Source organism: Rhinolophus ferrumequinum, chromosome 13 (assembly GCF_004115265.2).
Source record: "Rhinolophus ferrumequinum isolate MPI-CBG mRhiFer1 chromosome 13, mRhiFer1_v1.p, whole genome shotgun sequence".
Lineage (NCBI taxonomy): Eukaryota > Metazoa > Chordata > Mammalia > Chiroptera > Rhinolophidae > Rhinolophus > Rhinolophus ferrumequinum.
In genome coordinates, this window is record NC_046296.1 from 7,876,400 (window position 1) to 7,895,471 (window position 19,072).

The window sequence follows — 19,072 nt, forward strand, 5'->3', positions numbered from 1 at the left end:
ATCATTGTTTTCTGGGTTTCACCTTCTACCACCTCAAACCAACTGTGCCAAAAATTTCCCAATTCACGAGGACCTAACATAAACGTACTCTTCTATTTTTATCGATTTTAAGAGGATAATTAACTATCCTATTTTAACAAAAAAATACACAAAATGACACAGTCCAAAGTCCAACCCTTGGACAAAATCAATTACTAAATATCTGCAGGGCAAAAGGAAAGAGAGCGGAGAAGACATTGGAGGAGCACCTTTGGGAGCTGTTTGGAAGCCCAGCCAGTCAAGGCTGCGGCTTCGCACTTCTTTACCGCCTCCCTCCCCAGCCACTGCTCCCAGCTGGGCCACCCCCTTCCTCCTCCTGCCTGGCGGGCGCTCCTTCCCGGCCCCGCCTGAGGCCCCGCCCCGCCGCCGACGTCAGTTGTTATGTCTCTGCTCGGGCTGCGGTCGCTGCCGCTCTGCTACGGAGGCGACTGTCGCGGCCTCGCGAGGTGACGGGGACGGCGGCCGGGGTCCGCAGCGCCCATCCGAGCGGGGCGGGCACAGCGTGGCCTGGAGGCAACCAGATAGCCGCCCAGGGAGACGTCTTGAGCTGTTTTTTCCTTTTTTTCCTCCGGGACCTTCGCTCCGCGCGCCCCATTTCCCTTTGCAGAGATCGCGGACGCCCCCTCCCGGGCCGGGCCGCGGTGCCCGTCCCCCCTGAAAGGCGCCGCCCGCTGGCGGGAGAGAACCTGGAGCTGCCGCCGCCGCCGCCGTGCGGGCCCCGCTTCTCGCGGATCCTGGGCAGCCGGCGGGGCCTGGGCCCTGGGCGCCGGGCGCGGCGCTGCGGCGCCCGCTTCTTCTCGCGCTGGGCCCCGGGCCTTGCCGGGCCGAGCGGGGCGTCCTCTTGACCCGCCGCCGCGGATTCCCGATCGGCCCCTGCGCCCCCCGCCTGCAGCCGGGACCCCGCTTCCTTTGTGGATCGGATTTTTTTTTTCGTTTCCTCCTCCCCCTTGAGATTACGGTGCTGGAAGGCCGACCCCGCCACTTCGGTCAGTTGCCCCCTGCCTGGGAGCGTCCCTTCGTTGCATCCCCGCGGGCTCACCCGGTGTTTAATGGGGCTTTTTAAGTTTTTTCTGTTTATTTTTCTTGCCTCTTGACTGGAAGGCCCCGCGTGAAGCTCTGCGCCTCTGCCCCTCCTCGTCTGTTCCCTATCCTCACAGATACCCAAATCCACCTGCCTCCGGGCCCGGGATGTTCCAACAGTGACCGCGGCGAGGGCCGGCCCGCACGCGCAGATAGTGCCCTCGCCCAGGCCGGCGTGAATACACACTCCCCTCACCTCCTCTCTTTCGTATTCTGAGCTCTCTGAAAAGAGAGAAGACTTAGGGGAAGATGTGGCTGAAGCTTTTTTTCTTGCTCCTCTATTTTCTGGTCTTGTTCGTCCTGGCTAGGTTTTTTGAGGCCATTGTGTGGTATGAAACTGGCATTTTTGCCACCCAGCTAGTGGATCCGGTGGCGCTGAGCTTCAAGAAGCTGAAGACCATTTTGGAGTGCCGGGGGCTGGGATACTCGGGGCTGCCCGAGAAGAAGGATGTACGGGAGCTGGTGGAAAAGTCAGGCGAGTATCGGGCTCCCCCGAGGTCCCCTCCATCCGGGGTAGTGGCCACCTGTACTTCCTCGTACCCTGGTGGTCCCCCAGAATTAGGCCTTACCTGGAAGAGTTAAGCCTACCTCCTCCGAGAGCTGCCCCAGTTTTTCATTGTCCAGGTTTTCTACAAAAATGTGAATCACCGTTTTGAGAAGGGGTCTGGAATTAGGTGTAGGGGTATGTCTGTTTTTAAGGTTATTTTAAAATAACAGTTTAAAGTGCAGCTTCTTGGCATTGTTACTAAGTTGAGTGATTTTCTCAAAATATGGCAATGTCACAAACGAAAGCATTATTTGTCAGTTAAAATTCATAAGGATGTAAGAAAAAACCCAAAACGTTGTCACAGTAATAATAGCAAGTTACCCAGAGAGAAAAATGTCATTGGAATATTTAATTATCAAAGAGACATTTAAGCCTAAGATATAAGTTTAAAATAATGAATAAAATAATGAGTTTAAATATAGAGAAAGTGTACACTGTACAGTACTAACTTTTCATACTTCAAGTTTGATGAAAATGAGGTGAACATTTTTTTTTTGTGAATGCCTACCTTGTTTGTTTTATATTTCTTTCAGGATTTTAAAAAAATCCTTGTATGTAAATGTTTATTTTCTTTCCGTGTCACAGACACTGCTGCATCAATGAAATGGGTTGTGAAATAAAATTCGAAATAGTGCTAAGAGAATAACTTCTTAAAGAATGCATTTTCAATAACTGTGGTTTTGGGGTAGGATTGGGTGAAAAATATGGTTTGGTTTTTTTTCACCCCCTGCACAAATGTGTCTTGTTTAGATATACTTCCTGGGAGGGAATGTACTGTCCTTTGAGAAAGGCATTCTGGGTTGTAGGAAGCAGTAGAAACTGATGGTTATCTTTTTTATTGTTTCAGTATATCTGTCAGCTGTGTCTTTTACAAGAGAAATATTTTCCTTCTTTAGTATCCTATAGCCATATAGTATGACAGACCAAGAATATTAACTCCAGAGGATTTAGCACTCACATATTTGCAAGTTAAGGGTTATCAAATTCATGTATTATTACTGAGGTAGAGAAGGGAACCCTCTTTGTAAAGTGATACATTTTCTTTAAAGGAAACATAAAATTGTGGTATTATTCTTGACTCTTATTTGCTGACTGGTTTATGGTGACTTTTATTTTGGGGTGTGGGGCTGCAATGGAGTAAAATAGAAGATATCTAATAAACGCTCTAGGTTTAGCAATGAGAAGTATCTTAACTGCCAAAGCCAAAATATTTTCCATAGTAAAATAGTTTGGTAACACATTTTTTTCCTTTCGACTTTTATATAGTATTCCCTTCCTTTGGGCCTAAAAGTACTTGTCACTTTGAGTGTACAGGAATGTACATATCACTTAAAGAATATATATAGCCCATAAAAATATGACTCAGATCACACATTCTATAGCAGCGAAGTCTTGGTATAGCAATTTAACTTTATAATTTAAATATTCACTGTGAATGGCTTTGCTGCTATCATGATAAAAGCTTGTTTTCTCATTGTTAACATTTAAGGCAAAAGTAAAATAATTGGACATTTAGTGTTTTCCTTTACTTTTACAAGCTCTAAATTTACACTGTTAATGTTGTGTATGAATGTGGAGTTTGTTCTTATAGGTGATCTTTATATCTAACCTCAAAGTCATATAAAACTCTGTTGCTATTTTAAGCATGCAGCGGCGGCAAATTCTGTAAGCCTATTCTAATTATCTCTAAGTCAGAAGTATATAAATCATACTGTTTAAAAAGTATTTGAAGCCTGAACATGTATACACAAAAGTAGATAATATGGTGGTGGCTTTTGGACTGGTATAAACTTCACTTATTTTCTAATAAATTATGGTGACCCTCCCCTCCCAGAATGTAAACCCCATGAGGAGGAAACAGATTTTGTCTGTTTTGTTCATTTTTGCCTGACACATAATAGGTTCTTACTATATATTTACTGGATGTATGAATCTTAAATGGGTATATTCAGTTTCTACTCTTCTGTATCTGCAATGAAAGTACAAGACGATTTTTAACAGTGTAAAATGGAATTAATCATTGAAGTTGGGAATGAGGGAATTTTGAAATCTTACTAATTTGTTTTTCTTGTCTTCAGGTGACTTAATGGAAGGTGAACTCTATTCTGCACTCAAGGAAGAAGAAGCATCTGAATCTGTTTCTAGTACCAATTTCAGTGGTGAAATGCACTTCTATGAGCTTGTAGAAGACACAAAAGATGGCATCTGGCTGGTTCAGGTATCAGAAACTGATTGAAGTGAATTTTTTTTTAATCATAATAGTATTCGCCCGCTGTGTACTTATGTCATATTTCTTAGCCATAAGTCAGTTCTCATAGGAAGGCTCCAGTGTCCTCTTAAAGAGGTTTTGCAGACAGGGAAAATGAAAATTGAAGAGTGTGAGAGGGGATTGTTGGGGAAAGAGGGTTGACTGCTTTGTTTCGCGTCAACAGAAGCAAATCCATTTTAGTTGTTGGCTCTTCATTAAAGTAAGAAGCACATACATATATTCCTTTCTTTCAATTTTTGTTAACTCCAGTTTTTAATTCAGTGATCCAAATAATTTTTGTATCTGGAGGAAGAACACTAAAGTAAAAGTAAAGGAATCCTTCCATAGGAAGATAGCCAACTCTGTGGCTGTAGAAGAAGAGCTAGTGTAGGGAATGGTGGGGAGTGCTCATTACTTTGCTTATGAAATTGATGAGATTATAATATAAAGCCCTAGCTCTTATCAAAACTGTGAGATTTAATTAGCATATTAGAATTTTAGAGCGATGAAGGACTTTAAAAATCATCTTTTATGCTTCCCAGAGTGTAGTTTATATACCATTCATGGTAAATAAGTGGGCCCACATTATCATTTATGTATTTTAATGTAAGTTAAAAATATCAATATATCGAATGTAATTTCATAAATATCATTTACGGCAAGGCTGAAGTTATTTGAATTTTTAAAAAGATAAGTTCACTTAAAGTAACCTATCAAGTAAATTAACAGCTCAAATTATGATTATTAAACCAGGATCAAATCCCAGGTCCCCTCATTTCTTGTCCAGTGCTCTTGTGATTTCACCCTGGGGTTGGCAAAGTTTGATCAGGGTATAAAAATCAAAATAGCTGCTGCTTCATATTTCTGTCAATATAACTTTCTTGCAGTATGACAACAATAACTGCAAAATATGGTAGAAAAAGCTAAGTTCAGAGGTCTTAGTTACAGCTCTGGTCCTGTCACTGATTTATATTATGATAGTGGCTACATAAGAGTTTCTGTTGCACATGGCCTTAAATAAATACACATACATCTAAAAAGGATAGGATAATATGGTACTTCACTGGATTAAAGGGATAAGGTTTGGGAACTCTTCAGGTTATTGCACTGGATATCCATGACCTTTCCTTTACTTGGAATTTTCCTATTGTGTTTGACTTATTACCTTCCAGGGACCTAATTCAGTAATTTTAAAAATTAATTTATTTTCTAATTACAGTTGACATACAACATAACATTAGTTACAAGTGTACAACATAGTGATTAGACATTTATATAACTTACAAAGTGATCACCCCAAGTCTACTACCCATCTGACACCATACGTAGATTTTACAATTTACTGTATCCTTAGGCTGTACTTCACATCCCCATGACTATTTTGTAACAACCAATTTGTACTTCTTAATCCCTTTCCCTTTTTCACCCTGCCTCCCCAACCCTCCTTCCGTCTTGTGACCATTAATTTCTTCTCTGTAGCTATGTGTTTGTTTCTATAGTAGTACCTCGGTTTTCGAACGTCTCGGTTGATGAACATTTTGGTTTATGAACGTGGTAAATTTTACAGATCTATGGTATCATTAGACAGTAAAATTCATGCTAAATTGTTGTTGTAGGGTTTGCTTTTAAAGGTCTAGAACGGATTAATCCCTTTTGCATTACTTTCTATGGGGAGACCATGCCTCGGTTTTTGAACGTTTCAGAACTCAAACGGAGTTCCGTGACGGATTATGTTCGAAAACCGAGGTACCACAGTATTTTGTTTGTTCATTTACTTTGTTTTATAGATTCCACATATAAATGAAATCATATGGTATTTGTCTTTCTCTGTCGGACTTATTTCACTTAACATAATACACTCTAGGTCCATCTATGTTGTTGCAAATGGTAAGTTTTCATTCTTTTTAATGGCTGAATAATATTTCATTTTATATATGTACCACATCTTTATCCAGTCATCTAATGATGGACACTTCGGTTGTTTCCATATCTTGGTTATTGTAAATAGTGCTGCAGTGAACATAGGGGGTGTACATATATTTTCAAATTAGTGTTTTGGATTTCTTCAGATAAATGCCCAGAAGTGGAATTGCCAGGTCATATGATAGTTTTATTTTTAATTTTTTGAGGAACCTCCATACTGTTTTCCATGGTGGCTGCACCAATTTACAATCCCACCAACAGTGCACGAGGTTTCCGTTTCTCCACATCCTGGCCAACACTTGTTGTTTGTTGACTTATTGATGCTGGCCATTCTCACAGGTGTGAAGTAATATCTCATTGTGGTTTTGTTTTGCATTTCTCTGATGATTAGTGACGTTGAGCATTTTCATGTCTGTTGGCCATTTGTATGTACTCTTTGGAGAAATGTCTGTTGAGGTTCTCTGCACATTTTTTAATCGGATTTTTTGGTGGTAAGGTTTTATGAGTTCTTTATAAATTTTGGCTATTAACCCCTGATTGGATGTATCATTGGTGAATATCTTCTCCCATTCAATAGGTTGTCTTTTCATTTTATTAATGGTTTCCTTTGCTATGCAAAAACTTTTTAGTTTGACGTAGTCCCACTTGTTTGTTTTTTTCTTTTGTTTCCCTTGCCCAAGGAGACATATTCAAAAAAATATTACTAAGCGAAATGTCAAAGAGTTTACTGCCTATGTTTTCTTTTAGAAGTTTTGTGGTTTGGGGTCTTATCTTTAGGTCTTTAATTCATGTTGTGTTTATTCTTGTATATGAAACGGGAAAGTGTCTTGTTTCATTTTTTTGCCTGTATCTGTCCAATTTTCCCAATACCATTTATCGAAGATACTGTCGTTACTTCATCGTATAATCTTGCCTCCTTGTCGTAGGTTAATTGACCATAGAGGTGTGGGTTTATTTCTGGGCTCTCTATTCTGTTCCACTGATCTGTGTGTCTGTTTTTATGCCAGTACCGTGCTGTTTTGATTACTGTTGATTTCTAATATAGTTTGATATCAGGTAGCATGATACCTCCAGCTTTGTTCTTCTTTCTCAGGATTACTATTGCTGTTTAGTCTTTTGTGTTTCCATATAAATTTTAGGATTATTTGTTCTAGTTCTGTGAAAAATGCCATTGGTATTTTTGATAGGGGTTACATTAAATCTGTAGATATCTTTGTAATTCAGTGATTTTTAAGTTCAGCAAAGGGAGAACCCAGGAGGGTATAGTCTATACCTTATCCATAAAATTCTAGTTGCTTTCTGTGTTAATTAGTTGGTAGTGAAAAATAAACTATCATCTTTAAACCTTTATAAGTAAATTGTTACTCCATTTCTTTTCCCAGGTATTTATTTCTGATAGTCTGATTGAAGAAGAATTACTGGTTTTGATAATTTTAGTTTTATTAGTGAGATTGAGTTGAATAGCCAGTCCCAGTGCCCTGTGTTCTGTGTCAAAATGTTTGTCCACACATTGAATGATCCCATAGAGATGAATGGTAAAGATGCTGATCACCTTCCAAATTTGGAAAAGCCATATCAAAAGTCTGGAAATCTTTTGGTATATAGGGTTCTACCTATAGACAGCAAACATACTCTGGTTAACTAATTAGCAATAAATTCTTGGTTTATAAATGATTTAGTATTTTTTGATGTCCTACTGAAGATAACCATGGATTTACTCCCTTATTATATGACAAAATTGAAACAGTTTAATCAGTATATGCCAGACCCTGGAGATATACGAGGAGCAACCACCCGGCTGTCCTTGCTCTCAGGCAGCTCATGTTCCATCTGGGAGAGGTAGGCACTAAATAACTAAATGTTTACTATAACATCAATTAGTGGAAAGTGCTAAGAAGAAAAATAAGCTAGGTAAGTTAGGTAAGTAGACAGAGAGTGGCAAGGAATTCTCGGATAAGGTGACCCTTGAATGAAGTGAAGAACAAATAATGGTAGTAAATGTTAGCATTATAAATTCTAATCACTAAATTATTTTTCTCTGAAAATATTTTTTAAACCTCATAAGTATTTATAGTTGAAAAATGACTCCTAAGAAAATGGAATGTATTTATATGGTTTTCTGTGTGTTAGTGGTACAGGACACACATACTTGATTTTTCCAGTGACCTTCAAGATTTACACTGGTCACCACTGTCTGGCTTGTACTGCTTGGGGCTAGTGGCTTACAGCTGTCAAATGGCTGGCTGGGGTTGGAAGAACAGTCTGTGGCAGGACAGCTGAGAAGACTGATGTTGAAACCCTGTCCTAGGCACTCTGAACTCACCTAATCAGAACAGACACTTTGGTTTAAGCTCTTTAAAGAGGGTTTTTTGTTTGTTTTTTTTTAATTGAAATCATCTGCTAGAAACAAGAGAAATATTCTCTCGTCATTTAATCTCTTATAAAAGATAACTTTCAATAATTAGTTTTTAATAATTTGAAATATCGTTCTTTTCACTGAATATTTCTTCTTTTCTTTTTTTCTTTTAAAAGAAGCTGACTAATTTCAGTTTGTTCTTTTTTTTTTTTTAATCTGTCAGGGTACATAAATCATGACCAATTCAATCCTCTTCAGATTACCTTTCTTTTAGATATCCTATCCTGTAAGAAATATTTAAGCCCATCCAATTTCTTTCTTCTTTTCCTCCCAGTTTTCTAATATCGTTTCCTTACTCAGATGAACTATAGTTTCATTTTGTATTTACTGAGAAAAAAATGTAGTTAGGTGGTATATATAACTTCTAATTAGCACTTTGGACTTCATATATCATTTTACTGAAGGATGTCTGGATTTACTTATGTAGGGAAAATGTGACTTTAATAAGTGGGTATAGGTGACTTAGCTATTCCATCACTTGATCAGTCCGTTATTTTTCTGAAATGGGTTGATTGGCAATCGAGGTTGATTATCTTTTTTGGTGACACTACATGTGGAATGACGCTATGAAAGGAAAAATGAATTTCTTTTATTTAATTTATCCTATATTCCTTATGATTTCTGTCTTCTCTACAACTCCGGAGTTTATTTTCTAAATAATACATGTTAATGTTTCATATATTTTTTTCCTCTTAATTGTTTGAAGATTTAATAGTATTTATGAATTATCCTTTTGTTAAAATAGAGTACTAGGATATTCATTTGCATGTCAAGCTTTTCTATGTCTATTTTACATTCACTGTAATATGAGGTGAAAAGAACTAACAGCTTCTTTCTCTAACAGTTCTTTCTAACATTCTAAGTTTTTCTGCTTGGTTCCTAGCCTGGTTGGTTCCTGTCCCAGACGGGAACTCAGGCTGTCCTTTTATCTAGTTGTTGTTGTTTTTTCTAGTCTCTGAAAATATTCCCCACAGAGAACACAACATCCTTCCTGAACTCCCTAGGAGTATGTTTCCCCTCTTAATAAGACCAACAGTGTGAATGCATATCAGAATCATCGTGTGTACTCTTGGGTGTGAGCTATAAGTTGGGAACTCTTATTGGTGTGACACAGTAGTAATAGGCTTAGAGTATTTTGTTGTGCCATGTGACTTAGCCAAATTAGTTATTGTGTGAAAATATTAACATTTTTAGTCATTGTTTAATTCAGCCTCCACCAAATTTAATTGATGCTAAACCTTCAGTTGAGTAATATAACTATTTAGGACATTGGACAAAGCAATTTCTAATTGCATAAGCATAACTATAGAGTCAAATAAAATGCTTTCACAAAATGCCTAGGGGATTTTTCATTTTTGTGTGGCTCTCTCAGTGATCATTAAACTCTTCAAAAACAGGTGTTGGAACAGCTTGCTGAATATATAAGGCTCTGGGGTTAAACATTGTCATGTACTTGCGACAGGGGCATTCCCACCTCTCCACACACTTGTGTTGTCTGTGCTATAACCTGGGTGTCTGGGAACAACAATCTCATTTGTACTTCTTTTCCTAGCGTTGGAGCTCTTACAAGTCTGAAGGATGCCTGTGCAATGATCAGGATCTCACGGGAAGATGCCCCTAGACTTAAGGCGTATCTGATATACATTAAAGCAACCTCTTGATTAATCCCTTGATGCAATGTCATTATAAACACAGACCCGAAATGTTTGGGTTATTTGCAGCCTTGATAAGGAAATGGGAGTGGAAGTGAGTTCTTTTAAAAAGAAGGCAGTGGATACTATGCATGTTGCTAGAGATATTAATATGAAGAGCTCCCAGCCTCTGCCTTGTGGGAGAGTATTCACAGCTGAGTGGGAAGGTGGATGTAAACAAATTATTACAGCTGTGTAGTATGTATGCTTGTTCCTTTGTTGCCTGGAACAAACATAGCATTTTGTTAAAAAATAAATAAATAAATAAATAAAATAAAAATAAAAATAAAAAGAAGGCAGAACAGGGAATATGGTGATTGATTGCGCACAGACACTTCTTAATCCTGAGTTATCTGAAAAATAAGTTCAATATTTCTTTGACTACTTGACAGAAAGAACTACTACTATACTGACTCTTTAGAGGTAGGGAAAAAAAGGAAAGAAATACCTGCCTTGCTTGATCTCCCTTATTCTTGAAGTACATTGTATACAGCACTTTTAGACCATGGAAAAGTGCAAAAGCTAGGGACCTACTGGGTGATGTGAGCGATGTGAACCTCCTCTGAAAGAGCTTTCACCTGCTAAGACCATGTCCTCAAGTTGCCTTCTTCCTGGTTTATCTCAACCAGCTGAGCATTTGAATAATAACTTAAGTCTCCCACAGTGAGGCCATTTATTTTCACTAAAAAGTACCATTAAAACCATTTAGTTAATGCCCTAAATGTATACGCATGTGTATTTATTAAGCATCAAAGTTATGTTACAAAAAGTTACATATGCATGTTTATCTCTGTAGGTATGAGGATGATTATGGTATATGGCAAGAGGTTACTGGACTGTAGGAACATAAAGTGTCACTTGTCACCACCATGCAATATCTCTTTTTCTGCTGCCTTTGAAATTTGTTAGACTGTGGTAGAGGGGCCTCACGTGACGTAGCTGTACCATCTCCTGCTTCCCTGGTTCTTGACTGTTGGCACTTATTTCACACACACCCCTGGAATTTGACTTCCTGGAGCTTTGTGAACATGAAAATAGCCCTTCCTCCCAGAAAGATTAGAGGCCTCCAGTGTATTGTGTTGTAATTTTGAATAAAATAGTATCGGTAATGTAGCATTCATGGAAAAAAAAATTGGCCTATTTGCCCTGGGCTTAAAATAAATCAGATGTTTTCATTAAAACGTTTTTGACTTTCCTTTAAGTTCCCATTTAGTTATTTTTGTTTGTGTTTTTGTTTTTAATGTATATATTTTCCTTTTTGTTTTTTACTGGTATCTTTATTTAAATTTTGCCTTCATTCAAAGCAGGAAGATTAAGGAATAAAGGGAAAAGGTGTTAACTACTAAAAAGGCTGAGAAAAGAAGTCATTACATATTTTGAAAGTTAATTACAGTTTTTTCGCTTTCTTTTTTAAGAAATCGTTTTCTTCTTCCAACCCTAATTGTGTTTGAAAGCTATTTGCATATTTGAAGTAAAAGTTCAAAAATGTAGAATTCATTATGGTAATTCTTTTTATATGTTAGAACTTTCCATGATTGTTATGAAAAGAGCCATAAAAGTAGTAGTATTGATTTAGCCAAAGCATAGTTTAATAAAAAACATGTGTTTGACTCTTGGCTCCATAATTATACTTTTAAAAAAGTGAAATTTGAACTCGTTGAACCCACGTGTGATCATTTTTTGTAAGCTTTATTTGGATTGTTGTTTTAAATTATTTTTTCAGAGTAGAGAAATGACTCCAAGGGCCATTTTCTTAAATCTTTGTAACTTAATTTTAGAGAATAGGCCACATGATGGAGAAGGGACATGGCCAGCTTTTTAATGAGGCTTTGACTCATCTATGTAACTGCCTAAGAGTGGGGAGGGTTTAATGTACTGTATTCAGTATTTTAAGGCTTTTCCAGTTGGACAGTTGCTCCATCTACAAGAATTGCAATGATAACATGATACAACAAACAAGAACTGGGGACAGAGTATCTTTTTTAAAAAAGTGAAGTTATATTATAAATGGTTGGTTTGACTCTATTTTAGGTCATTAAAGTTTCTGTTTTTCTTTTGGGGGAATAGGTCATAGCAAACGACAGAAGTCCCTTGGTGGGTAAAATCCACTGGGAGAAAATGGTGAAAAAGGTATCAAGATTTGGAATACGTACAGGCACTTTCAACTGTTCCAGTGACCCCAGGTAAGTTGATTAGGCAATTCTTAGAATTTGAGTTCTGACCAGAATTTTAAAAATAAAGACAGTGATATTAGAAGCCTCTGTAAACTGAAAGTTAATTATAACATTGAGTTCCTGTTAGTTACACAGGTGCTTGATTAATAGTGTTTGATAAATTGATTTACTTTCTCTCTGAGATTTCTTTTTTTCTCTCTGATTCTTCTGTCTTCTTCCTAGTGGAGGTGACTCTTGAGAATATGTCTTCAGTCCTTTTTGTTTCAGTTTTCTTTCCCAAAGAGACTTCAACACATTTATGGTTTTGTGACACCTTTGTGCTGACCTAAATCTTCCATAATTCTGAAAATTCCAAAACCTCTAGTTTTCATTTTGACACTCATTTTAATCTGCCCTACAACTCTCTCTCACTATATCCTGTTCCCTAAAACTATTGTCCAAGTTCAGAGTCGTCCTCTTTTTCTTTAGTAAACCATGTGCCCTCTCTACCTTTCCCTTTTCTGTCTTTCACTGCTTGCTTCCCTGCCCCCATTTTCTCAGACAAGAATCCTTGCAGGTATTTTTGTTTTTCTTTTTGTCATCATCTCCAGTATTTAGTCTGTCAAAATATTTCTTGTTTTATTATTCCATTATTCTTTAAAATGCATTTTATTTCAATTTCTAGTGCCACCAAGTTATAACTTAAATTCACTCATTCAATTATCCATTCAATAAATATTTAATAAAAGACTAGCATGTACAGCATGTTTTGTTTAGTGCTGAGGAGGGGGCATATGATATCTATGTAGAAACACCCACAACATTAGGTAATTTCTAATGTAGGTAGATACACCTGACTTACCTACGTCCCTTATATGTAGCCACAATGGAAAGCCCATTAGCTGTAGAAAACCCTCCTACAACACAACTGCTACACCTCAGGTTTCCCTGCTCTTTTAATTTTAGGCCCATGTTTTCTTCAGTTCTCTTTACTATCCTTGTTTTGCTCACTCACCATGTAGGGTGAGAGCTATCATATCCTTTAAGAGTATGACCCCCTAAGAGTTGGGGATAGGAAAGGAAGTTTTTATATCGCCTAACTCACATTTAGTCTCCTCACCTACCTACAAAACTCCATTCTTGTCTTCACCACAGAACCTTGATCATATTGCAATGCCTTTCATTGAAATGTCCGAGATAGCTTAAGTGGTGCTAATGTTCTTACAAAAAGGAAATCATTCTTAATTCTGTCCTCTGTTTACCAAGAACAATTGCATTTGGTCTGATTCCATCATTCCCAAATAGAGTCTAAGTGAAAGATCTTTTTTACCCCACTGGTAATTGCAATACCGAAACAAATGATAGTGCTGACATTTTGATATTTTTTCAGATAATGCCAAAAATCAGTATTTTATTGAAAAATATTCAGAATTGATTTTTTAAAAGTCAATGAACTGAATAATGCATTTCAAACACTATACTTATATTAGAAAATATCAGGTAAAAATAAATTTACGAAAATGTAAAGGTTAAACACATATTGCAATCTAAGTTGTTAAATAACATTAATAAAGAGTTCAAAAATCAACTAAGCATGCCATAAAATGGAGATAATCTATTAAGCATTAAAAAACTGAAGGAAATGGTAATATTTGATTTGTTTTTTGGTATAATCATATAAAGCAAAATATGTCAGAAGCATTATAATTGAGACAAGTGGATTTTAGTGCAACTTGTTCTAGCTTTACGAAAAGCTCTTTTTTATTCTATACTAAGAATGGTGAAGATACATATAAACTACCTCCATATATTTTCATCTAAATCCTTCATCTTCAAATAATACCACCTCCTATTTATGATGGAAGAGATATTTTTTGAGCAACTTTTGCTTTTTTGTTGATTTCAACTATAATTTTTAGTTATTAAAAAAGCACTTTTACTGTACCTTCTTTAGTTTTCATCACAGAGATGAAGATTTTGATACACAGTTACTTATGTCGGTTTCAATATTGTCATGTTCGTGTTCCTTTTTTATTTGGAAAGTCTTCCAACTAGAGTAAGAACTGTTCTTGCCATAGAAGCTGTGCTAAGTCAGGGTCACTTTTTTCTTCTTTTGAGGATATGGAGATATAGAAGAACAAAATAGAGAAATATAGAAAAGCATGTTCAGAAGGTCACTGCAGGATGTAACTGGCCAGGGAATAGTGTTATTCAGCAAGTGTTTAAATCATATGTTGAATAATTGAGTCATCATTTCGACCATGGAGTTTTTAAAACACCAAAATTCTGTACTCCACTGTGCGCTGCTTTCTTTACTGTAGTTCCTTCTCTGGGTGGCCTCCACGATGGCCTCCTCCAGTGGGCCAGGCCCATTGTATAGCAACACTGTCCTGGCCTGTTTCACCTCCATAAGAACATTCAGGACAACCAGTTCTGGGTAGTGTCGGACTGCCCATGGCAGCAGTTTTCATTTCTTTTCCTGCTTATCCAGCTTGCCTGACCATAGCCCCTCTCATTCCCCAAGCAAGTGATCTGTCTCAGAGGGGCTGTACCTTTCAGATCTATTCTCTGCTCTCTTTTTTGGAGAAAGTAGAAAGTGAAGTGGGTGTGTATCGTAGGGGCTTGGAGAGACTGGGGGTAGTAAAGAGCAGATGGAGGACAGAGGAGTTGCAGGAGCTAAGTGAGAAACAGGCCAGGAGAGCTTCTGGTGATAGCATCAGGGATAGGGACCCATGCAATAGGCAGGGGCGGGAAAGGAAGGAGAACAGGCCCGGAAGGCCAGGGAGGCCAGTGACCTCATCTGACTTGAAGGAGTAGAGGATACCTTCCTGGCATTGTTACTGAATGTATTCAGACATTTAAAAAGTTTTTCTTTTCAATTCACAGTAAAAGTTTGTATATAGATATAAGATAATATAACATTCTTAAAAACTAATATGTACATTAGTCTTTATTTCTAGGTTTTTAAATTAATATGATATACTTTATTTGTATATTGGATTTCTTCAGAGCAGTGTTTAGATAAATATACATTAGCCTGGTGTTTTGTAAGTATTAGAGGTTTTTCAAGTCTGGAAATAAGATTTAATTTGAAAGATATATAATAATGTACAGAATTATTTTTTCTTGGGTACTCTGAAATTCTATCTGGAATGATAAACCTTAAAGCTATCACTTAGCTCTGAACTGAAAAGAAAGCACATGTACATTTGTTTTCTTACATGAATATAAGCACTAAGACTGCCTGTTTTACAGCGTAAAGTTTTCTACCAGAAAGACTGTCATTGAATTTATCACACAAACCAGAATCCAAATACTCTCTGAAGTGGTTACAAAGATAAAAAGAATGACCAAGAGTAGAAATGTGTCATCATAAGTATCAAATGCAATTAAAAAATTAAAGCTACTTAAAGATATTTAAGATGTCATTAAGGCAATTATCTATATTTAACTTGTTGCTTTTGGGCGGAAGTTAAAAATAGAATTCATGTTGATAAATTATTATTTTGCATTAGACAAATACATTGGGATAGAAGATATTTTATTTTGTAGGATATATATTCTCAAACCATTTCAATTAAAGCAATATTGATATTAATGGAATCTATCTTGTTAAGGAAGTAAATCAACTCAAATGGGGCTGAGTCGTGGTCTGTGATTCTGAGTTACCTAGATAGTTTCCCAAAGTCATTACTAATTGTGTTTATTTCCATCCATTTACAAATCTGTGACAAACAACGTGTATCCAGACAGGTTTTTGTGCCCTTAAAAAAAAATGTATCTACATGGTAGATATTTTCCCCACAACTTCATTGAGGTAAATTTACATGCCATAAAATTCCACATGGTAGGTTTTCGGAAAAAAATACTAAAAAAAACAAACAATGTTTTATTTATAATCTCTCCACTGTAATATGACAGCTGTTTTCATTTTTCAGTATGTTTTTCATTTGTCTATTTTTTGGGGGGCGGGGGCAGGAAGGAAGTCACAAATATTATAGTAGGAATCAGTCCATTTCCAAAAGATTTGGAGTCATGACCCTAGTGGATAAATCTGAACAAATGATTTGATTTTAGATAAATTCTTCTGTACTTGCTCTGTTGTAAAATAGGGTCATGCTTGGACTGAATCTCCTCTTAATCTGAAAAGTTACTACCTTTGTTTCCTCTGTGTTAAATATTCTTCTTCCTGGTCTTCATTAAAGCGATGAGAGAATACAAAACAACATGGGACTTGCTTTTTGTTAGGCGAGATTTTGTGCACATTTCTTTGTAACAGTGTCCGTGTGCATCAGGCATCGTGGTGGATGTTTGGGTTAGTAAAGGGTACAGCGTAGCTCCTGTGGTCAGAGAGCTTGCGTTCAAGGCAGGGACTCGGCGTGTGGGATAATCTGTTTACTTCTCTCTTCTTTGCTCATCTGAATCTAACCGTCCTTCAAGGACCTAGTTTAGTTCCCAAACCTTTCATGAAATCTTCATCAGTTCAAACTTCCAATGATATTCCCTTGTTTGAACTTTTTTTTTTAACATTTACTAATAGAACATATACGGTTTTAAACTTGTTTTGTTTCCTTAATAAGTTTTTAAATTCCTTGTGAGCAGGAATTATTTTCCTATTATCTTTTGGATCGTATCAACACTAACAGAGTAGTAAGTTCATAATAGATGCTGAAGTATTTGCTGATTCCCTTGACTTTTCAATCTACACTTTTTTAAAAAAAAAAAAAGCAGAGATACAAAACAAAGAAACTACAAAACAAGAGCTTGCTTTTCCTCTTTTACAACTGCCAGATACTGGTACTACTTTTGATTTTTTAGAGGTTATTTGGTTTCTGGGAGAGGGTATCTTTCAAGTGCTAAAGAAACGTAGCAGTGGAAGACAGATTGTTTGCGTAACAGTGAGGATGAGCAAATTAGCTCATCTGGCCAGTTTAGTTGTTTACTTACAGTTTACTCTCTTATAGATACTGCAAGAGAAGAGGCTGGGTGCGATCCACACTCATTATGTCTGTTCCACAAACAAGTACTTCTAAAGGCAAAGTCATGCTTAAAGAATACAGTGGACGCAAGATTGAAGTAGAGCACATTTTTAAGTGGATAACTGCTCATGCAGCTTCTCGGATCAAAACCATTTACAACGCTGAACACTTAAAAGAAGAATGGAATAAAAGTGATCAATATTGGGTGAAAATATACCTATTTGCAAAACTTGACCAACCCCCAGCTTTCTTCTCTGCACTAAGTATAAAATTTACTGGAAGAGTTGAGTTTATTTTTGTTAATGTGGAAAATTGGGACAATAAGAGTTATATGACAGATATTGGTGTGTGTAACATGCCATCATACATACTTAGAACTCCTGAAGGAATTTACAGATATGGAAATCACACAGGTGAATTTATATCCCTTCAGGCCATGGATTCATTTTTGCGCTCATTACAACCTGAAGTAAATGATTTGTTTGTTTTGAGCTTGGTTCTAGTTAATCTTATGGCTTGGATGGACTTATTTATTACACAGGGAGCTACCATCAAGCGATTTGTGGTTCTCATAAGCACTTTAGGGACATATAATTCTCTATTAATTATATCCTGGCTGCCGGTGTTGGGCTTTTTACAGCTCCCTTACTTAGATAGCTTTTATGAATATAGCTTAAAATTGTTGAGATATTCCAATACGACCACTCTGGCTTCATGGGTAAGAGCAGACTGGATGTTTTATTCTTCACACCCGGCCCTGTTTCTCAGTACATACCTTGGACATGGTTTACTAATCGATTACTTTGAGAAAAAGAGACGGCGCAACAACAATGCTGAAGTCAACGCCAATAACTTAGAGTGGTTATCAAGTCTGTGGGACTGGTACACCAGCTACCTCTTCCACCCGATTGCTTCTTCTCAGAACTTTCCTGTGGAATCTGATTGGGATGAAGACCCTGACTTATTCTTGGAGCGGTTAGCTTTCCCCGACCTTTGGCTTCACCCTTTGATACCAACTGATTATATAAAAAACTTGCCAATGTGGCAGTTTAAGTGTGTTGGAGTCCAATCTGAAGAGGAAATGTCGGAGGGCTCTCACGATATTGAAAATGACTCAGACATCGAGAGCACAGACACTTTTAACAGTGAGAAAGAAGTATTTGAAGATAATCAAAGTGTAGTTCACAGTTCTCTGGAAAGAGGAAGTCACTGTGGCACCGAGGCTTGTTCATGTGCCAATAAATATTGTCAGAGCAGCCTGTATGAAAGGAAGGGGAGGTCATATGGATCATATAACACTAATGAAGATATGGAACCTGATTGGTTAACTTGGCCTGCTGATATGCTGCAGTGTACTGAATGTGTTGTTTGTCTAGAGAATTTTGAAAATGGATGTTTGCTAATGGGGTTGCCTTGTGGTCATGTGTTCCATCAGAATTGCATTGCAATGTGGTTGGCTGGGGGCCGACACTGTTGCCCTGTTTGTCGGTGGCCTTCTTATAAAAAAAAGCAGCCATATGCACATCAGCCCTTGTCAAACGATGTCCCATCTTAACCATGTGCAATTTGTCATTTATAAGCTTTGAGTATCTTACAGCTTGCCTTTTTAATGTTAGTCACAATGTTTTTGTGGTTTGAAGTTTAGTTTAATGTTAGTGCAGTGACAGGAAATACACATTATACTAATGTTGATGACAATTACTTGGTTGCTTGTATGTCAATTGAATGCATACTTAATTATAAAAATTTTTCTTTACAACATTGGCAATTGAGAAGTTAATGTTTTTTGTAAGCACAAAAGAAGTATGATAGAGATTTATCCTAGCAAGACTTTACAAAGTAGGATGCAATTCAAATGGAATTGACGCAGTTTCTTATCCTAAATGTTTCCTCCCTTTTTACAATCGCTGCCCAGAATCTCTTAGTTAAGTAATGTATGCTCTGAGACATGAAATTAAAACAGACCTATGAAATAAATTATTTTAAAACCAGAAGA

General features: G+C 37.3%; 1 protein-coding gene across 2 annotated transcripts in view; it reads left to right on the forward strand.

Annotated features, from left to right (window-relative positions):
- Positions 1-1,230: 1,230 nt before the first annotated feature.
- Positions 1,231-19,072, forward strand: part of LOC117033193 (charged multivesicular body protein 3) — a 70,536-nt gene continuing 52,694 nt past the window's right edge. Inside the window, exons 1-4 of one of the 2 annotated variants that reach the window (XM_033125209.1) lie at positions 1,231-1,594; positions 3,745-3,884; positions 12,012-12,127; positions 17,062-19,072. In XM_033125209.1, the coding sequence (XP_032981100.1) occupies positions 1,369-1,594; positions 3,745-3,884; positions 12,012-12,127; positions 17,062-18,631 (2,052 nt within the window). In that variant the 5' untranslated portion in view covers positions 1,231-1,368 and the 3' untranslated portion in view covers positions 18,632-19,072. The remainder of the gene's footprint in view (positions 1,595-3,744; positions 3,885-12,011; positions 12,128-17,061) is intronic. The other variant, XM_033125214.1, reaches the window with a different exon arrangement.